The following is a 21,371-nucleotide window of genomic DNA, read 5'->3' on the forward strand; positions in this document are numbered from 1 at the left end:
TGAGAGGGTGCAAGAGAGAGAGAGAGAGAGAGAGAGAGAGAGAATGGGGGAGAGTAATTTTAACCCTTAAGGAAATGTTTCTGTCCCTCTTAGTCCCTTTAGAGCAGAGGCTGAGAGCTGCCCCAGCTGCCTCCTGCAGAGTCTATTTCTTTCCCAGGTCAAATTATCTCATACATGGTCCCCACCCAGCATCTGCGGGGCAGGCTAGCCACCTTGTTCTCAGCTGGTTTGAGTCTCCCTCCGTAGCCCAGGGCTGTCTGCTCACTTATCTCCATGTGCTGTGGGCTTATCATCACCCTCTTCTCCTACACACGTGCATCTCTCCCCTTCCCACTGTGTCTGCCCTTAGCTTACGAAGCGAAGTTGTAACTTTGAATTCCTGTTTTTCTCACCGCCCTCATGTGACAGGATGTCTCCCAATTGGAGGGTTTTCCTAAATTCAGGAGTCCTTTAAAAGGGGCTGTTTCCTTTGCCCTTCTTTTCAGCCGGGCAGATCCCTGAACCTGGACTAGGCGGAGGGGCAGTCCCAGAACCTGGCCTTGTAGCTTCTCCCCTCCAATTCCCTCCTCTCCATCAGCTGAAGAAAAGGATAGTCTGGGCCATGAGGCTGTCCCCACTCCTGGCTTTTATCTCTGTCATCCCGGTTGCTGTTCAGCTGCTAGGTAAGTCTGCTTTGAGATGGGGACTTCGAACACTTTCGTGTTTGGGGTTGATGCTGAGAGTCCTGTGCACACCTGGGAGAGGAGTGGGGCACACTACCCTTGTAGCACCTGTGTCTCCCCCGGCCCCCAGTGAGCCTCCGACTGAACCGCCACCTGGCAGCCAGGGTGGGAGTCGAACTGGAGCCAGGCAAGGCTGCTGCAACCCGGTGTCAGTTATGATTCTGTGTGAAGGTAATGACTCCTTAGGAATGGATTCGGGGGTTTTGGATGGTCAAAGATATTGATGAATCTCTCTCTGTGTCACTCATTTCCACCTGGTTTAAGCATCGGGGTGAGAGGGCCTGGGGAGAGTTTTCAGTCTAGCTCTATTTTGAGACCTATTTTGGTTCTTCATTTCCTTCATTTCCATCAGACAACTAACACCCGTGGGGCACTGCGTGCACCGTTTCTGGCTCCACAGTCTGCTGGGACACTGATGCAGGAAGTTCCCTAGAGAGCTATTTTGACAGCAGATAAGGTTAAATCCTAATAGGAATTAAATAGCAGGGAGTATCAAAACAGAAGCAAAAGCAATATTCATTTACTGATTGTGTGACCTTCTGCAAGGGATCCGTTTTTGTGCCTTAGTTTCTAGGTCTATAAAATGGGGAGAATAATACTTTCTGCCCATTTATTAATGTGAGGGTTAAGGGAACTATAATATGTATGGCCCATGGTAAGGGCTTCAGAATCATTTGGTATCAAAACAGTAACACATCCCTCTTGTGGTACTAATTAACTGTCCAATAATAGAAATATATGGAACATGTGAAGAGAAATTTGTCAAGAAAGAATATGGAGGGAAGATTCTGGCAGGTTAGATATTTTTTACTCCAGTCCTGGCTGCAAAGCATTGCTCAACCATGGGAGTTGGAGGAGGAAGTTGGAGGAGGGGCTGCTTACAGGGGCTGTGCTGCCCTGGGCGGCATACTGTGCGTACTCCCGGGCTGCAAGGTTTCCATGTAGAGCATCATCACAGTCTCTGGGTTTTTTCCAAGATATCCGCCTGTGAAAGAAGACTGGCATATTCCTAGTGGCGCCAAAGGTAAAGCTCAGAACAGAGAAGATCTAAAGATTGACTGTTTAAAACAGAGTGGGCTGTTGAAGAGTAGTAAATTTCTGTCAGACAAAGACTGGATGAACAATCCAACGGCTGTTTATGGGATGTTTATGATATGTCTATATCCCAGTACAGCCTGACAGACACAGCCATACTGAAAAGAGCTAAAGCTAAAAAGAAGACATTGGGTGTTTAAGTGTGTGTATGTGTTTGTGTGTGTGTGTGTGTGTGTGTGTGTGTGTGTGTGTATGTGTGTGGGGTGTGCAGGCCAGAGGGTGATGTTCACCATAGCTGTGATTATGTAGAGGCCAGAGGGTGATCTCTACCATAGTTTTTGAGGCAAGGCCTGTCATTGAACCCAGAGATCTCCATTCTCCATGTCAGCCAGACTGACCAGTCATTGAGACCCCGGGGTGCACTTGTCTCTGAAACCCAGTATTTTACGTGGCTGCAGGGGATGTAAAATCAGGTCCCTGTGCTTTCATAGCAAGCAGCCACCAATCCATCTGCCCAGCCCAACATTTTCTTAACAGTCTTCATTTAAACCAGTATAGCGAAAACATGACCATTCAACACTTAATCAATTTAAAGACAACTGGGATATTTTCACATTCAAGATTAAAAATTAACTCTTCAAATCTGGCGTGTGTTGTGCTTGCAGCACCTTTACCTTGTTCCGGTGTCTGGGACTTCTGACTCCCAGCCTGGGCAGCAGAGGTGCAGCCCTGGATTGCTTGCTTGCTTTTTTATGGGGGGTGATTGAAATGTCATTTATTCTTTGCTTTGATACCTCCATCATCCATTATCCAGACGGCACAGTGAGGCCACCCCTCGTTTATCCAGTGCTTCTGAAGATGTCCGTCAGGAGCTCAATGGAGAGCATAGTAGAGTGGTCTGTGTAGGGAGGGTACCTCTTCAGGCACTTGTTTTATACACTGGACACACACAAATGTTGTGATGCAGGAACGATGTGCTCTTTCAGCCAAATGATGGACGATGGGTCATAGAGGATTTGGGGGAGAGACTCTCCAATCTGCATTGCTTTCCTGTCCCAGCAGCACCTTCGAGGAAAAGTCCCATCCTCTGGATACTCTCCATAGTTGTTTCTTTGTGTGGTTACCTCAAATTCAGATCCGATGAGGTCTATGGGGATGGTGTATTTCCAGGCATAATCCTGAGAGACACCAGTCAGAAAAGACGGTATGAAGTAGAATTCAGAGATCCGAAACATCCCAAGGGACCCCTTGGTGGTCCAGTCCTTAATTTCTTTGAACTGACTCAATGCTTTCTGAACAAAATGTTTCTTAAGAAAATTGAGAGGCCTCCTTGAGACCCCTTCTTGCCGGAAGCCTCCCTCTGAGCAACGTCTTCCTCTTTGTTGTTTAGAGACTGAGGGAGAGAGCGAGGTCCTACAGGTCCCTTTAGAGATTAAAACATAAATAAACAAGAAAGGGGGACATGGGAGCCCTGTCCAGAAATGTCGATAGTGCTCAAAAACCTGTGATTCTCCCCGACACCCCAGCACTTCCCTGGGGAATTCTAGGCACACACTCTACTGCTGAACCATGGCCCCAGCCTCTTTTTACATTTATTTATTTCAAAAATTTTTATTACATTTCATTTAAGTACCACAGAATGCATGTAGAGCTCCAAGGAAAACTTATAGGAGTCTATTCTTTCCTTCCATTATGTGAATCTTAGGTTCAGGGATCAAACACAGGTTATCAGTCTTGGAAGCACGTACCTTAACCTACTGAGGCATCTCATTGGATGGCTATAGAAAGAATAATAGAAAACTATTATTCTTATTTGACTTTTTCTTGGTTCTAGTAGCCCAAGTCCCAAAGGGATCTGGGTAAAACACTTAGTCAACAGCTGACTGAAGGACACATGACCCATTTCCCTGGTTTCCTACCCACTCTGAACAACTACAGGATTGGTCTCCCCGCTACCTGTGGGTTCTTTATTTTTTTCAACCAAAACCCTTTTCCTCCACCTCCAAAGGAACACCTCATATTTGTAGCACAGTATGCATCTGTGAGCTGATGCCAGTGATGGACCACTTATGCCTTGGGAGTCTAGGGAGGTTCATAGATCAGTGTCCAGAAATGGATTTCTCCAAGGCCGAATTCAACTAGTGCCTGTGTCAGCCATTTACTTCCTTTCCCACCTTTCCCTGGGACCTGGGAGCCTAAAGGCTGGGGCAGGCATAGGACTGGCCCAGGCATTGGATTCCAGGGCACCACAGGAGAAAGGTTGGGCCTTAGGGGTCTTGTCCTCCCCAGTTGGCCTATTGTTACACATTAAAACTGTTTACTTAGCTTAAAAAAATGGAGCCATTGACTCTCCTTGATGACCTGCTGTCTTTTAGGCATTTGTGATTTGTGTGTGTGTGTGTGTGTGTGTGTGTGTGTGTGTGTATGTTTGGGGAAAACTTATAATAATAGTAGAGACATTATAAGAGTTGTTTGGACACTGAACTTGGACCAAGCAGAGAAATTTAATTTGGTGGGCTTGGCTCATGGGCAATGGTTGTGTTGGTAAACTAAACAACTGGTTCAGAGAAGAAAAAAGCATAAAGCACTAATTGATCTGTGCCATTTACAGATTTTCTTCTTACTGTTAGTATTCCCATTCCCACCATGGTTCATTTCTAACTGCTACCCTGAGGCTGTGCAAGCAGATTTGGGAAGAGAAGCAGGCAGGAGGCTCTGGAGGCTGTTGCCACTGGGCAGCGTGGTAGCTTCCCAGCTCCCAGAGCACAGTAAACAGGGTGTGGCACAGTGGGAAGTCTAAACAAGGGCCAGCTATGAAAATGAGAGGAAGTCATGATAAGGGAGAAAAGCTTTAGGCTCCCCAGTCATCAAAAGCAAGAGCTAGCTTGGAAACGATGTGTTTTGACACTGTCATTTTCTAGACTAGGCAACAGGCTTAGGGAGGCACATGCCCAGGTCACCATTTAGGAGGTGGAGGCTGGCCAGGGCTGCCGCTCTTGGCACTTGCTCTTCTAGCCCCTCTTACATTTCTTGCTGCAATAGAAGACCACGTGAGTGAATTAGACCACACTGTGGTACCATATGGGGAGCTCAAATTAGGTGGGGAGATTCTGGTCCTGAACTTTTAGCTTCCTCGTTGAATGCTAGAAAGAGAGCTTTACTGCCCTGTTATCACAGATTGATTCATACCATCATCTTGCAAGCTTTGATTTCAATATAAATGTGTTTCTTACAATTTTAATTCTTGTTTATTTATTATTGTTAAACTCAATTTATTGGAAGAAAAAAGACCAGCTTCTTCCTTCACTATTTTGTTTGTTCTGATGCTCCATTTCTCAGATTTCTCAGAATTTCTGTCTGGAAGTGTTTTCTCATAGCCCTTTGGATGGATAGCTAGGTTAGGGTGTTGATAATTAAGTATACTTTTTAATCACATTTTGTTTACTATGTGTGTCTGTGTGTTTGTGTCCATGCACCAGCATTCATATGCAAGTCAGAGGACAGCTTGCAGGAGAGGGTTCTCTCCTTATACCTTCTGAGATCTGGGGCTTGAACTCAGGTTGCCAGGTTTGGTGGCAAGCACCTTTTCCACTGAGCTGTCTTGTCCACCCCATAGTTTTAAAGTTTAATCTACAAGTATTGTGCATAACTGATGAAGCCAACACATAAAGCCAGGGCCTTCCCTGGGTTCACATTTCATTGTTGGAGCAGAGAGAAAACTGACAACAGTAAGATGACACTGTACTTTTACCACATGAAAAACAATGGAGTGTGTGGGTTTCAGAAGTCCGCGAGTCAGTGACAGCCAGCTCTTGACCATGGCTTTCTGACTCTGGGGCTAAGAGGTGACATGATTTACCAGCTGGCCTGTGCTGATCAGGAAAGACATAAACGACAGTACAGTTACAGTACAGTTAAAGATAGATACTCTAATTTGTATCAACTTCTTTATATTTTTTTTAAGAAGGGAGAAAGAGAAAATCCGAATTTACCAAGTGTCTTCTGTAGGAAAAATGACATGCTGGATGCTTTATACATAGTATACCAGTTAGAAAGTCACAATGACTACCAAAGAATATTATTCTCCCCAGTCACAGATGAGGACACTAAGGGCACAGTGGTGAGTTGAACTAAAGCACAGAGTAGTGTCGAAACTTGGCAGTGTCACATAGCCAGTCAGCAGTGTAGTCTCATTACCTGGTAACAAAATGCCAAAGCTCTGATTAGGCACTGGCTGACTGGATATGGGTGAATCTGTTAATTAGCCTGGCTAAATGTAGAAGAAAGAGCTTGAAGAGCCAACTCCTTACCTGTGGGGATTTGTTGTCCTAAGGCTGGGGTAGAAACTGGCATTGGGAAGTTGATGGCCTAGGAGGGAGAAGAAAAACAAAGTTGGGGGCGTTGCGGCTCTAGAACACAGAGTGATCGCAGGGCAGGGGAGGAAGCCTTCTTCCTGCAAGATGGGAGCAAGTGACCAGGGACATGTGGAACTACTTTTAGGGAGATAAAGTAGATGTTGGAAAAGTTTCATGGCTCCTTTTTCTCTTTGTGGTCAGAATCCATTTCTATTTCATGTTTGTACTTCTTCAAGGATTTATGCCACATGCAGTGGCATAAATTAGTAGGCTATATGAATATTTGGTAAATGAATAAAAGATAAAGTAATTTAACTTTTTCTTATTGCTTATTTAGCATCACTAAGCCCAGCAAATCGCTCATCTCCCCTCTCCCCATCCCCAGCATAGCGTTTTGTACACTTGAGGCACCTGCTAGGTATTTCCCACTTAATTTCAGTTTGAGGAGGGAAGAAGGGATTGTAGGTTTTTACTTTTTGTGTTGACTCATAGCATTTCTTCAGTATAGATTCTTGCTACATATGACAGCTGTACTCTGATGTCAATGCAAATAATTTTATTGGGAAGACATCCCAGGACACACTGGCAGGGCAAATGGGAAGCGAGATGGGAACAGAAATACATCATTAGGCCAGTGGTCTCTGGGAGGAACTCAGGTTCACCGGTGAACTCTGTGGAATAGGAGCCCCACTATCATCCCATTTAAGGCCCAAGGCACTGGGGTGTCTGTCCTGCTCCATGAGTCACTGGAGATGAATTCCTTGCAGAGATGTGAGTTCTGTGACCATCGAATCAGTACTGTGTGTACACTTTGAGGGTCAGAAAGTGTCCCAGCCAGAGGTACACTGCTGGCATTTTGGGAGTGGGGCTACCATGCAGTGCAGTGGCAGAGGCCCTCTGCTGGTAGCTCGGACAGGACGCGCTATCCCTTTCCAGCCTCCACTTACTCATCTCTGTCTTCTTAAAGTCACTTTCCTGTGTGTTTTAGTGTCAGCACTTTACTTGATAATAGAGGCAATCTAAAAGTGTATTAGAAAATATTTCTATCCCTAAATTCTCTCCTTTTATAACTTCATTTTCTTTGTTGGTAAGTTTGGAAATGTAATTACTTGTTTAATGTTATGGAATAATTTTAAAACATGCCGAGAAGATCCACACCAATGTTGTTGAATGTTTAGTCTTCAGCTATTTTATTTTTTAATTAATTAATGTATGTGTGTGTATGTGTGTGTCCCAGAATTTAGGTTAGAGTCAGAGGACACCTTTTGGGTTCTTTTCTTCCATCAGATGAGTCCCAGTTATGGAGTTCAGGTTGTCAGGCTTGGTGACAGCACGTTTACCCACTAAGCAATCTTGCTGACTCCCCTTTAGTTATTTCTTTACCTGAGATATTGGTTTGAAGCTTTACCACTACTTTCCAAGGTGTATTTTTACCACCCCCCCTTTTTTTTTTATTTTGACCTTGAAATAACCACAGCAGAATTTATGCTTGGTGTAGGCAGGGAACTGGTCTCTTCAGATTTTTCATATGAAAAATACACTGCCTATATTTGTTGAAAAGTAGATATAACATGAGAAAGATAAAAAGACTATTTTGAAATTTATAAGTTTCGATGTGTAAATGTTAAAAATAGTCCACAGTGAGGCCCCTGAGCAGTGAATGTGGCGGTTCATCTCTCCATGTGTTCAGCTCTGCAATATTTCTGTTTCAAAAGGGTAATTTGTATAGACAAGATTCAAACGTTTACAAATGTGTCCGAACGTATGCGAAGGGCGGATAGAGAAGCCACAAGCTGCCTCTTGGTCAAGGTCTTTAATATACTTCCGGAGGAGGAAGTGCAGCATTTTAAATCAGATACATTTCACAGAGACAGTGATATGAGAGAAACTACATGCTGACAATCAGGGAGAAGAATGCATGCATAATCGCTATCACTCGAGGTGATACTTTTACATTTCCTTGCATTGTTCCACAAAGACAGTATCAGACTTGCACTGCTTCCTAAAGTCAAAAAGAAGCAAAGGAAAGAAGCACAGATAAGTGTACATCAAAATAGCAACTTTTCCAACGCCCTTCTCATAAGGGTGAATGCTTAAATGGAATCTTGGGAAAAATAAGCTTGCAGGGAAAATATTCATTTAAGTTAGACCTACGATCATGAGTCCATTATTAAATAACTTCCCTCAGTACAGCTCCAGATTTAACAGTCTTTCAGTCATCCAATTAATATTTGTTGAAAGATTATCTATGCTTCCTGAAGAGAGCTGACAGTATTGAACCAGCCGGCTTGGGCAGGTCCCTCTTCTCACGAGGTTATATTGCAGTAGAAAGAGACACAACAAACAGAAGCGAGCAAGGCTTGGCGGTGCGTGCCTTTCACACCAGCACCTGGAATGAGGTGGCAGGAAGATCAGGAGTTCAAGGCTAGCTTATGTCCCATAGAGGCTTAAGGCCAACCTATCTGGAAAAGCAGCCCCCAAACCCTCATAAGTAAACAAATAAAAGGGAAAGCACATACTTTAGGATGATTATAGATAGTGTATAGGAAACAGGAGTTAATGCATGAGAATGGCCAGCTCACCGAGGGGTTGACACTTGAACTGGGACTGTGAAGTGGCCCAAGTGGCAACTGGCCTGGAGTGTTTGAGGAGCAGCAAGGCAGCAGGGCTGGACTGTGGTGAGTGAACATGAGAGGAGGGAGAGGGAAGGTGAAGGGGCTGAGGGCCGGAGTGTGGTGCTTGGGAGTGGGGCAGAGGGGATGGGTGGTTTCCTCCCGACCCCAGGCTCCTCCTCCATAAAGACAGAAGAGAAAGAGCCTGAAAGGTGGCTCAGTGGGCAAAGGTACTGAGGACTTGAATTCTATCCCTGGGACCCACATAGTGGAAGGAGAAGACTAACTCCCGCCAACTGTCCTCTGACTACCACATGTGTGCCATGGTATGTGTGCCACACACGCACACACCCACACCCACACATACACACAAATAAAAACCAGTTTTAAAAAGAAGAGAAAAAAACATTTTATTACCCCGTAGGCATTCAACCAGGATAATGCTCATGGGGTCATCCAACAAAGAGATAGTAAGAAGAGCACTCAACTTCTTTATTTTTATAAGACTGACACACTACCTATCGCACTAAGGAAACTGATTTTTTTAAATTAGAGGATTCTAAACTAGTATTTTGTATGTTAAATGCTCATTGTAACTTTTGAAAATCCTTTTAAGGGGCTCAGAGATGGTAAATGCTAAGAGCTCTGGATGCTCCTGCAGAGGACCCAGGTTTGGTTCCCAGCTCCCACAAGACAGCTAACAGCTATCTGTAAATCTAGTTCCAGGGGACTCTGATGTCCTCTTCTGACTTCTATGGGCATTGTATGCATGCAAAATAGTGCATAAAATAAATAAAAAATAAATAGAAACTTCTGCCTCCTTTTCCACAATGATTCCCGGGCTGTGGGATGTAGAAGTTTGAAATAGGTGTTGTATTCAGGGACAAACACCATGCGATTTTCTGTTCTCTTCACATTGGTCAGTTGTGGGTTTCTATGTTAATCACCAGGGATCATTGTGGAAGAGGGGGCAGAAAGACTGTAAAAGCCAGAGGTGGTAGATGACCATAAGGAAACAGAACTTTCCAGACAGCTGGTCAGTTACTCATATGAATTAATAGCAATAGTGACAGCATGCACAAGTCCCTGTAAGCTCAAACCAGACAAAATCCCAGTATAGACATGGGGAAGTGAATAAGAAATCCCAACCAAACTAAGGAATTTTTGGCAATTGGTGGCTGCTGGAAGGAGAGAAACAGTTTCTTACAGGGATGGGACTCTTGGTAGGTTAACCAGGCTCTAGTTGAAGGACATTTGGGGACACAAATCAGACTCTATGGGCCTTATTATAGTATATATAATATAATACACTGAATTGGGTGAGTCAGGGGCAGTAAAAGGAAGTATAGATAGGGGAGGAAACCTGAATATGATCAAATTATATTGTATGAAAATCACAGAAATTCAGTAAAAATAAATTTTAAAAAATTAGAAATATTTTTAATATTCCTGTCTCCTGTATTTACTGTGAGCAAAGCACCCTATTCACAAACTTTTTTTCCAAAGTCACAGGAACACAGGGGCAGCAACAGGTGCTTAAGTGTCAGGAGGAGTTAAGGTAGATAGGAAGTGACCTGTTGAGGTGTGGCATGTTCAGTGTACAGATGTCAGCTCCAGAGATGACCAGAAGCAGGTGTTCTGAATTTAGACTTTTTGGAGTTCTGGGTCCAAGAAACCAGAGGAGCCCAGATGAATAACATTGAGGAGCCCGGTTGGCCCTTCAAAGTGACACAGAATTAGGAACCCAAGTAGGATGAGGCCAGAGGCCTTGATGCTTGCAAACAAGAGCAGAGAAGGGGTATAGAGAGAGGAGATGTGTCAGGAGAAAATTCTTTGGGGAGGTCAAGATTCATTAGGAGCTTTAAGTGAAAGATCCTAGACTTGACCTAGAGTGTCGATGGTGCTAACCTCACTGGGGACCTGTGTACAGGAAACAGAACTTCACTTGTGAAAGTGTTCTGTAAATAGGGAAGGTCTCTCCTGATGCCTTCTTTTCTTCTCTTTTCCTCTCTCTTTCTCTTTTTCCTTTCCTCCCTTCCCTCCCTCCCTTCCTCCTCCCTATCTCCCTCCTCCCTACCTTTCTGTCCTCCCTTTCATCTTCACTGGAATGTTGATTAAGAACAGATAATTCATTTATTTTGTTTCTCAGAAATCAGCAATGGTACTAGCTCATTTTAAAAAATCCTACAATGCAAATAGAAGAAATTCAGAAAGATGTCAGAAGTGGTTATTTTATATCTGTGTCAAAATCTTAAATTTATTTTCACTTGGATATCCTTTAAAACCAAACAGAAAAGAATTGCCTTGGCATGAACTAAATTCTGATTTAGAAGGAAAATTTTGCTTATGAGAGTCTTTTTTTCTTTTCTTTCTGGTCTGAGGAAGTTCTGTTTTGCCATGAAGCAAAAGCTATCCATATTTACTGATTTCAAGCATAAAAGTAATTGTAATTTTTAAGTCGTCTAAATAAAATAACTCCAATGATTAAAAACTTACATTTTTGAATCCTTTCTTGAAGGGTTTGCAAATCATTACTACATTTTGTATCTTTTGGTATATAAACAGAGTATGTCAGTAAATGAAAGGTAAAATAATATTATTTTAGACACTCCAGATGTCAGATCTTTTAGTTCTTTGTTTTTAGAAGAGAAAAATGAACAAAACAAAACAAAAACTAGTTGAGTTAGCCTAACTCAGAAGACACTTCCAAGAATTTGCAAGGCAAGCCAAGCCTGTTCATATATACCTGTAATCTCTGCTACTTGGGAGGCTGAAGCAGGGGGTTCACTAAGTTCAAGGTCTACTTTGGCTACAGAGTAAGTTCAAGGTGAACCTGGGCAACTTAGTGAGTAAGACCTTGTCTCAAAATAAGAAGTAAAAAACATAGTTCAATTTAGAGAAACCACTTAGCACATACAAAGACCCTTTAGTTCAATCTCCAGTACCACACACAAAAAATAAAAATATTTCAGGATGTGAAATGACTTAACGTAGGGCAGGGGAGCTGATTTAGCAGGTAAAATGATTGACTCGAAAACACAAGGACCTGAATTTAGATCTCCAGCATCCAGGCATGGCTGGGTGCATCTGTAATTCGAATTCTGAGATTGAAGGGGTGGTCCTGGGCGCTTGCTGGCCAGCCAGTCCAGCCAAAGCGGCAATGTCTGTGCTCAGTGGGAGATCCTGCCTAAAAAAGTAAAGTGGACGAGAGACTGAGGAAGCCATCCCTACATCAACCTCTGGTTCCACAAATACCTGCGTGGGCGAGTGCACCCATACACACACACACACACACACACACACATGCGCACGCGCGCACACACACACACATACACACACATGAGTTAAAGTAAAAATGGTTTTTAAATTACAAGAAACCCCCAATGCTGTCACTAAAATAATTATATAGGTTTCACCTGGCTCCCCGAAAGAGGGTTGGGATGTATCACATTTCAAAACCCTATTCTAGGACACATATATGTTTGATGCTACAGCTCATTATAATTAATTACCACACTTTCTCATGTTGATATTATTGCCCTCTGCTATCAGCCTTCCATGTCCATTCCAGCTCAGGAACACTTAAACTGCTTTTCTCTACAGTGCCTCCTCACACACAACCACTGCACCTTGCCAACTTTAGCTGCTGGCTGTAGCTATAGCCAGTGGGCTTACTATGCCCACCCTTCAACCAGCCCTTTCTCCAGCTCCTCCCTCCAGCCTCCAGGAGGCCCAGGAAGGAAATGAGCCGCCCAAGGCACAGTTGCCTTCACTTGTTTTCCTATAAGCATAGGCCTTAGAGAAATGGAAAGTCTGGGGACTTTTGACCTAAAATACGGCCCTTATTCTGAGAACATACTTAATTCCGCTTTCTGTCTTTTTCTGAACAGATACGAGGCACTTTTTAATCTATAATGAAGATCACAAGCGCTGTGTGGAAGCGATCACTCCCAGTTCAGTTCAAACAGCAGTTTGCAACCCTGCAGCTGAGTCCCAGAAATTCCGATGGGTGTCGGAGTCGCAGGTCATGAGTGTGGCTTTCAAACTATGCTTGGGGGTGCCGTCCAAAACAGATTGGGTCTCTATCACCCTGTATGCCTGTGATACCAAAAGTGAATTTCAGAAATGGGAATGCAAAAATGACACTCTCTTTGGAATCAAGGATGAAGATTTATTTTTTAATTATGGCAACAGACAAGAAAAGAACATCATGCTCTACAAAGGGTCTGGCTTGTGGAGCAGGTGGAAGGTCTACGGGACCACAGATGACTTATGTTCTAGGGGTTATGAAGGTAAGAGGTTTGGCCAGTTCGTCCTTGTGTGACGTATCCGTATGTTCTTAGATGGAACTGAAGGACATACACATGTTCACACATAGTCTGTACTAGAAATAGCAGCTGATCACTTAGTGTTTGAATTATTCTGTGTTCTAGCAGACACGATGGTGAATAAATATAAAATATCTTGAAAAATATGTTAATTATTTACAAGTAATAGAAAAACATTAGTTTTGAATTTCTCTATATTTTTAAACAAGTTAGTTTTCAGAAAAATGCTTTGCACTGTAATAACTGACTAAAACTTCCTATATAACATTATGAGGTTGTTGTGTTAAATAAATCTAACCAAACTTTCCTTTTCTTAAAAGATAAGGTTATCGCTAGAGAAACTACCATAAGAACATTGTTCGTCACTAATGCAGATTTCCCAGACAACTGAGGTTTCTAAACGTTTCTGATTTATTTTGTCACTTTGGGGTATTTATAGACAATGATAGCCAGAAAAAAAACTGTTGAATTAGCTCATGAATTAGCAAGAATATTTGGTCACCTGTCTTAGGAAGCAGGAGCACTGGAAGGTAAAAAGTTATTTCATTTGCAGTTGGTCCCTTGAGCTCTTGAAGGTGCAATACAACCAAAGTATGTAGTCTTCCTTCATCATGGTGAAATTTCATTCTCTTTGGCTGCTCAGAAACAGAGAGTAAAAAAAACAAAAATTAAAAAGAACTTGAAGCCTTTCACAAAGGCTGCTCTCTTGAGTCAGATGATGCTGTCACTCTGTTTCACGATTGGGCACTTGGTTGTTGTGAAGTGTTATCTAGAACTTCAGGGTCAGAGAAAGAGCATGCCTTTGGGGACAAGGGATGCTTATTTCCAAAATGACTTTGTTGCCAGGGCTGCCCAGCTTATCACAGGAAGGCAGAACATAGGAATCCAGTCTTTAAAAGGGGTCATTTGTCAATTTTCTGTTTTCTGTCTATACAAAGAGGAGATGGGAGTAGAAATCGGAGTAGGGAGAGTAGGATTCAGAAAAAAAGTTATCTGAAGACTTTTATTGAGCACAATATAGACTTAGAAATTCTGAAGGAGGCAACCTAAACAGCACAACCTTCCAGGAGAAACTCAATAGAAAATTAAAGGCCAGGACAGGGTCACTCAAAGTTGACTGAGTCAAATTCTACGGAAGGCACATGGTCTATTTGAAGGATTTAATTTTGAGAAAGATGGTGTCAAGAAGCCATCTCGTTGGACTTATCTACTTATTTTATTTTTTCACAGTATTGGGGATTGAACCTTGGGTCTCACACATGCCGGGCATGTGTTCTGTTTCTGAGCTACATCCTCAATCCTTTGGTTTCACTTTCTAGTTTGAAACAGGGTTTCACTCAGTTGCTCAGACTTTCCTTGAACTTACTCTGTAGCCGACACGGGCCTTGAACTTGTTACCTTCCCCCCTCACTCTTCTAAATAACAGGGGTTAGAGACCTGGGCCAGTATGCCTGGCCTTTTTTTTTTAAGCCTAGTAGTAGCTATCCTCTCCTGTCCTTCTGTTTGGCCATTTGCTTTGAGATAAATGTGCATAGAGTTTAGGGTAGTCAAACTTCAATAGATTTAAAATTGGTTTGGAGAACTTGTTTAAAAAATGAAGATCCTAAGCTCCTTTCTCACTCAGATTCTGAGTCTGTGTGATGGGAAGGACCCATGAGTATATTGATGCTTTGTGAAGGCGATTGTGGGTTTCATTTTCCCCACACTCTACCCATCTCTCAGTACTTACCCTGCAGAATGGCCTACTCTCTCAAAATGACTTTTGATTCATTAAGTGGAATATATGTTATCGCTGAAGACAATTCCTTGTTGGAGAACCAGCAGGCAATAGGACTAGTTTAGAATAGGAATTGCAGACTTGGATGAGTTAAAGGGTTAACTGGAAATTTGACCTCTAAAAGGTAGATACATTTGATTGCACCTCTGTGCTAATTAATGAGGTGAGTGGGGTAGAGTTTGATTCTTTGGGCCCCATCTGTACCAAGTATATAGAATGGCTCAGTTATTCTCAAATACATTGAATGTGTCACAAAAGAGCTGTCTCTGACTGGCATCTATAAATCCAGCGTATTTATTTCTTGACTAACTTATTAAGTACAACAAGCCCTGAGATGGTCCTCATGGGCTTTTTTATAGGAAGGAGCAGGCCTTGTAGGAGCTATGATTTTTGCCTGATTCTTACTGAATTCAGCATTTCCTTATACAAATTTATGATGGGAAGATTATTCCTTGGATTGGTGAGATAGCTCAGCAGGTAAAGACACTTGCTGTTAAGCCTGATGACCCCAGTTCAGTCCCTGGAACTCACATGGTAGAGAGAATACATTTTTTCAAGTTGTCTTCTGACCTCCACATGTGCACCATGGTGTATGTGCACACACACACACACATACATACAATAAATAAATAATAAACAATAAATAAATAAATGCTTAAAAAACTGGTCCTATAACTTAGCGGAACTAAGTCTAGGAAAACACTTTAGCTTTAAAGAAAATGATTTTGAGGTAATTAAAAACAAACCCAGCTCAGTGGGTAAAAGAAAAATAAAACAAACAAAATAATAAAAAATTGGTTGGGTGAGATGGTACAGCCCTGTTATGTCAAGACACAGGAGGCTAAGACGGGAGGAAAATAAGTTTGAGGCCATTGTGGTCTGAATAGTGAGATGCCCATCTCAAAAAAAATAAATAATTTTTCATGAATTTGGAAGATAAGTACTGATTGAAATAGTATCTAGAGATTTCCTTTCATGATACAAAGTGCAGTAGTGAACATGGTGTTCCTGCCCTTCCCTTCAATCACTGCGGAGAGATGAAGTGGAGGCCGGCTTGACCAAAAGTAGCTGGAAGGGATTTGAGTATAGCCTGTGCTTTGGTTCCATAGACCCTCCCCTCTTTCTCAGTATGCATGCATGCATGTGGGTGCATGTGCACATGTATCAGAGGTTGATGTTGGGTGTTTTCTTCATTTCTCTCTACTTTATATAGTTTATATATTGAGTCACTTGAACCCAAAGCTCACTGATTCATTGAGTTGGGTTATCCAGTTTGCTATGGGGAGCTCTTGTCTCCTTCCTTCTAAACCTAGGATTGTAGGTGGGCTGCCATACCCACCCAGCATTTATATGGGTGCTTGGGATCTGAACTCTGCTATTTACACTGGTGCAGCAAGCTCCACAACTTCAAAGTTATTTTCAACCTAATGGTTACTAGACAGTGATTCCATCTAAGAGGAAGGATGGCTTCTCTGCATTGGAGGAGATGCAGAAGTTAAAGCTGGTGTCACAGGAGCTTGATGCTGCTGTGTCCTCAGAGGAAGGAGAACAGCCTGTTCCAGAGTGCAATGGGGAGGAAGCATACTCTATATATGGGGAGGAAGTTATCTCTATGCACAGGCTCCAGCAGGTACCAACCGAAAGACGGCTGAAAGTAGAAGGAAAGAAGACATCCCTGTGTGTGTCAGCAGGTGTGATCAGAGGAGTGCATGCTTGTAATTTCAGCACAGGAAGATGCTTTGTAAAGGCAGCAGGCAGAAATGTCACTCACATTCTAAATGCCAATCCCTATGTCCCTCCAGCCATGTACTCGTTACTGGGCAATGCAAATGGAGCCATCTGTGCATTTCCATTCAAGTTTGAAAACAAGTGGTATGCAGACTGCACCAGCGCTGGGCGGTCGGATGGATGGCTGTGGTGTGGAACCACTGCAGACTATGACACTGACAAACTGTTTGGATTTTGCCCATTGAAATGTAAGTAAATGTTCATGATCAAGATGAGGCAGAATATGCAGCCATTCAGCAGGACAGCACAGAGATGGACCTTGACTTTACCTAGAGCTTTTTCCCCAAAGTTACTTCATACTTACTATCTCAGTGTATTCCACTGTAACCCTTTGTGGATGTTATTACTCCCATTTTACAGTGGAGCAAGTGACTGATTGTGATTGGAGACCACTGTGTGCACTTAGATCTTACTAAAAAGATCAGCCATGTCCCCATTGTCCCAATATTCCTTGCAACAAATGACCATGTAGTTTCCACCCACTGTCACTCTCCCTTCTTTCCTTCCTTCCTTCTTTCCTTTCAACCTAGGAAGAATTGAGCCCAGAGCCTTGCACATGCTAGGTAAGCACTCTGCCAAGGAACTACTCCCTAGCATTAGCATTTATTCTCTAAGGAAGACTGTAGAGCAAACTATTCTGTATGCGGTGTTGTGTATACTTAATGCTGGAGGTAGGTGCCCCATTCTCCCCAAAATACTTTAATTCTATCAAGCCATAGATTAAAACTAGATTTTTTCCTCTTTATTGAATTTTTGTGATTTTCATACAGTATAATTTGATGGTAATTAGACCTCCTATCCTCACTTTCCCCAACGTAATTTAATGTACTCTATTATATATGGACTATTAATGTACTTTATTATCTATCAACTATTATCTATCTATCCATCCATCTATCATCTATCTATCTATCTATCTATCTATCTATCTATCTATCTATCATCTATCTATCTATGCATCCATCTAGTCCATAGAGTCTAATTTGTGTCCCAAATGCCCTTCACTGTCGGTCCATTGACCGGAGCCTGGTTAACCTACCAAGAGTCCCATCCTTGAAAGAGACTGTCTCTGCCCCTCCCAGCAGCCATTGGTTGCCATAATTTCCTTAGTTGGGTGGGAGTTTCTTATCTACTTCCTCACATCTATGGTGGAGGACAAATGGCCAGTCACTAATCACAAAGAAAGTTCACCACATTTGGTATCCTTGGATATGTGTTGGAGTGGAATCCTGAGTGTATCTGGAAGAATTGTTTTTAGTCTTGGTAATTCTACATATCCAAAGCCAAATAATATATTTTCCCTGTTAAGACTAAAAATCATATAAATATAGAAAATTTGATTTATTTCCATCTGTATAAAACAATTTAAAGCAGCTTATACATCTTACGTCTTACAGGATTTTTAAATTTCACAGTCCACTTTATTTTGTGGTCCTTTCCAAAGCAGGATTTTATTTTATAATAGCCTTAGGCTAGCAGATTTGATACAGGACATGTGCTGCCAGTGACTGACCTGGTGACACTAATACATGCTCTTCATTGTCCTTTGGGTTGTTTATTGTATTGTTTTCCTTCTGTTTAGACATTTATTTTCAAGTAGCATGAGAACAGGAAAAGGAAAAGACCCCATTCTCCCGATTCTCCACAGCTTGTAACTTCTGCTTTCAAAGTCAGTGTTGCTGGTGACTGTGGGAATAGACTCTGGGGAGCTGCATAGTCAGCAAATCTGTATGTTCATTGAAAAAACACGTTTTAGCTCTTTGATTTGAAATGCAAGAGGAACTTTAAATGAGGAGAGTCACTTCATGTCATTTGGGGAAACTGACATCCTCTTGTCTATCTCTGAACAAGGAAGTATCCTCCTTTTATTAACAGCCACATTTCCTACCATTTTATAACCAAAACCCACATTAAAAATATACACTTGTCTAAAACATTCATCTTCAAATAAACACCACATAAGTCCCAATGGAAAGATCTTGCTTACATAGATTTAACTTTGTACAGCATCATCAGATCATTCTAAGTTTAACATTCTTAATTGAAATTTAGTTTTATTAACCATGTAGTGACTTTATAGTTATTCTAGCATTCGGGGATGTAGCTCAGTAGTAGAGGCCTCCACTCAGCAGGGCCCTGGGATTCATCTCTAGTATCAACAACAAATCTTGGACATTTCTAAGTTGTTGCCTGAATCAAGTTCTAATGCACTTTTCTTGATCTTTGATGTGCCAAGGAACCACAAATTTCACTTTACAGGGTTGGTTTATGTGTGTGACAGAAGGTCAGTGATCACTTCCTCATCAGACGCAAAACACAATTAGGTTCAGAGTTAAGAATTATGTCGTATACTGGATGCTTATAAACAACTTCCTAATTTCTTAACAAGTTGGATGCTTCTTTGAAAATTCAGAAGTTACATAATCCCCTCTCTCTTCCTTATAGGTAAATGAAAATATTCTTCTTTCCTTCCCAGGGATTGTAAGCAGAATTTTGTGTTATTGAAAAACAGAGGTTGGGTGTGGTGGCACACGCCTTTAGTCCCAGCACCCGGGATTGGAGGCCATATTGGTCTCCACAGCAAATCCAGGCCAGCTGGGGCTACAGGGAGACCCTGTCTCAAAAAGACCAAAAAAAAAAAAAAAAAAAAAAAAAAAAGAAAGAAAGAAAAGAAAAAAAGGGGGAAATTTTCATAGCGTAGCAGAAAACATATAAAACATATAAAACATTTATTTACTAGCTTCCACACATCTTATATGGAAAAGTCCATCAATAATACATATGTTTCTGTATTACTGGCTTTTCATAGAGTACACCAGGCTTAGAAAGGATATTTTAAACTATGCAATTGCAAAGGACAGCATGAGCTAAATGATCCTTTTTTTCTACTGAGGAAAGAAAACCTAACAATCAGCATATTCTATTGTTAAGAGTTCGCTTAGATGGAATGTATCCTGGAAATGAGAAAATGAGTCTCCAAAACTTACTTTATGGTCAAACCCCTGAAGTTCAGGTGCAGCCAGTCTGTCTGCAGGAGTGCTTGACCTGCCCTCTCATGCCCTGCGTCTCTCAGAAGACCAAACTAGAACGTGCAGGCCACATACCTACCGCCAGGAGAGGGCATGCACTTATTTCATTTACTGATTAAGAAAGCTGGGCTGGTGTCTGGATCCTTTCTCCTTAGGTTTGCCTCATGCATTTTCTCATCTGATCCAGATGTCTCCGCAGGGAACCAGGGAGGTGGTACCTTCCTTTCTTACTTTGTACACAGGGAACAGATAGGCTGTGGTTGGAACAGCTACATTTCAGAAGTGGGGAAAGCACGATTGGCATTGGCAAGTGAATGGACAGGAACAGCAAAAGATATAATAGTGGGAGATGGATGCTTAAACATGTGCTGTTCAGTGGAAGTGTTTCTCATGACTAACACAGCAAATTCATTTGTCTTCTTTTGCAGTTGAGGGCAGTGAGAGGTTATGGAATAAAGACCCGTTGACCAGCATTCTTTACCAGATAAACTCCAAGTCCGCCTTAACTTGGTCTCAGGCAAGGAAGAGCTGCCAGCAGCAGGATGCGGAGCTCTTGAGTATCACAGAGATTCATGAGCAAACATACCTGACAGGTAATGACAGAAAGAAAACAAAATTAAGTAAAGTCAGGATTACTTGACTTCTGTATAACTTAACTTGGAAGCAGATGGCGTGGGGCTGGAGAGATGGCTCAGTGGTTAAGAACACTGACTATTCTTGCAGAAGACCCGGGTTTGAATCCCAGCACCCACATGGCAGCTAACAACTGTCTGTAACTCCAGTTCCAGGGGATCCGACAGCCTCTTCTGTCTTCCACGGGCATTGCACAGGTGCACTTATCTACATGCAGGCAATACACTCATACACATAAAAGCAAAAATAATAAATAAAATATTTTAAAAAGAAGTAGATGGCATAAGTAATTATTAATGTCTTCAATAAGTTTGCCCTTAATGATATGAGGTGTCTGTGCTTTGAAAACAGCAGCAGACACAACATACAGGTATCAGTTTGTGAGCAGATTTTGTTCTGACTGTTGTGATGATCTCTAGAGCCACTGTTAAGATTCTGCGGACGGAGCTGGGCTTGGAGTACAGGAAGCCACAATCACTGCACAATGTGGTGCTTCAGTACCCAGGTCTAACCCAAAGCCCGTTATCTTCTGTTAGCATCAGAGAGTGCAGGACGATAAAATGACATGTGCTTTCTTCTGTAGAAACAAGTTGGAAACTGTTTTGCAACCCTAAGTCCTTTTTCCCTCTTGCCTCTCCAACTCCCAAATTCTATAGATTTTCAGGTTTCATTTCTATAATGTGTTGTTTGGCTTTTAAAAACATCTGTTATGGGGGGGGGGCTGGAGAGATGACTCGGCAGTTAAGAGCACTGGCTGCTCTTGTAGAGGACCTGGGTTTGCTTCCCAACACCCACGTGGCAGCTGACAACTCTCTGAAACTCCAGTTTTAGGGAATCCAATGCCCTCTACTGACCTCCTCAGGCATTGCAGGGCACAGATGCACTTACATACATGCAGGCACTGCAGGACACAGATGCAGTTACATACATACATACTCATACACTAAAATAAAAATTTAAAAAAATTTATTTATTTTGAGACAAGGTCTCCTTGTAGACCCAGCTGGCCTGGAACTCACTATGTAAACAAGGCTGGCTTAGAACTCACAGAGATCTACCTGCCTCTGCCTCCTGAGTGCTGGGATTAAAGGT

The 21,371-nt window shown here is 42.2% G+C and overlaps 1 protein-coding gene across 1 annotated transcript in view; it reads left to right on the plus strand.

Annotated features, from left to right (window-relative positions):
• The first annotated feature begins 502 nt into the window (after positions 1 to 502).
• The window catches only part of Mrc1 (mannose receptor C-type 1), a 92,781-nt gene continuing 71,912 nt past the window's right edge, over positions 503 to 21,371 (plus strand). Inside the window, exons 1-4 of the mRNA XM_008824107.3 lie at positions 503 to 662; positions 12,615 to 13,016; positions 16,632 to 16,805; positions 20,075 to 20,239. Of these exons, the coding sequence (XP_008822329.1) occupies positions 602 to 662; positions 12,615 to 13,016; positions 16,632 to 16,805; positions 20,075 to 20,239 (802 nt within the window). The 5' untranslated portion in view covers positions 503 to 601. The remainder of the gene's footprint in view (positions 663 to 12,614; positions 13,017 to 16,631; positions 16,806 to 20,074; positions 20,240 to 21,371) is intronic.

The sequence above is a fragment of the Nannospalax galili genome, unplaced genomic scaffold, assembly GCF_000622305.1.
Source record: "Nannospalax galili isolate Female #2095 unplaced genomic scaffold, S.galili_v1.0 scaffold1569, whole genome shotgun sequence".
Taxonomy (NCBI): domain Eukaryota; kingdom Metazoa; phylum Chordata; class Mammalia; order Rodentia; family Spalacidae; genus Nannospalax; species Nannospalax galili.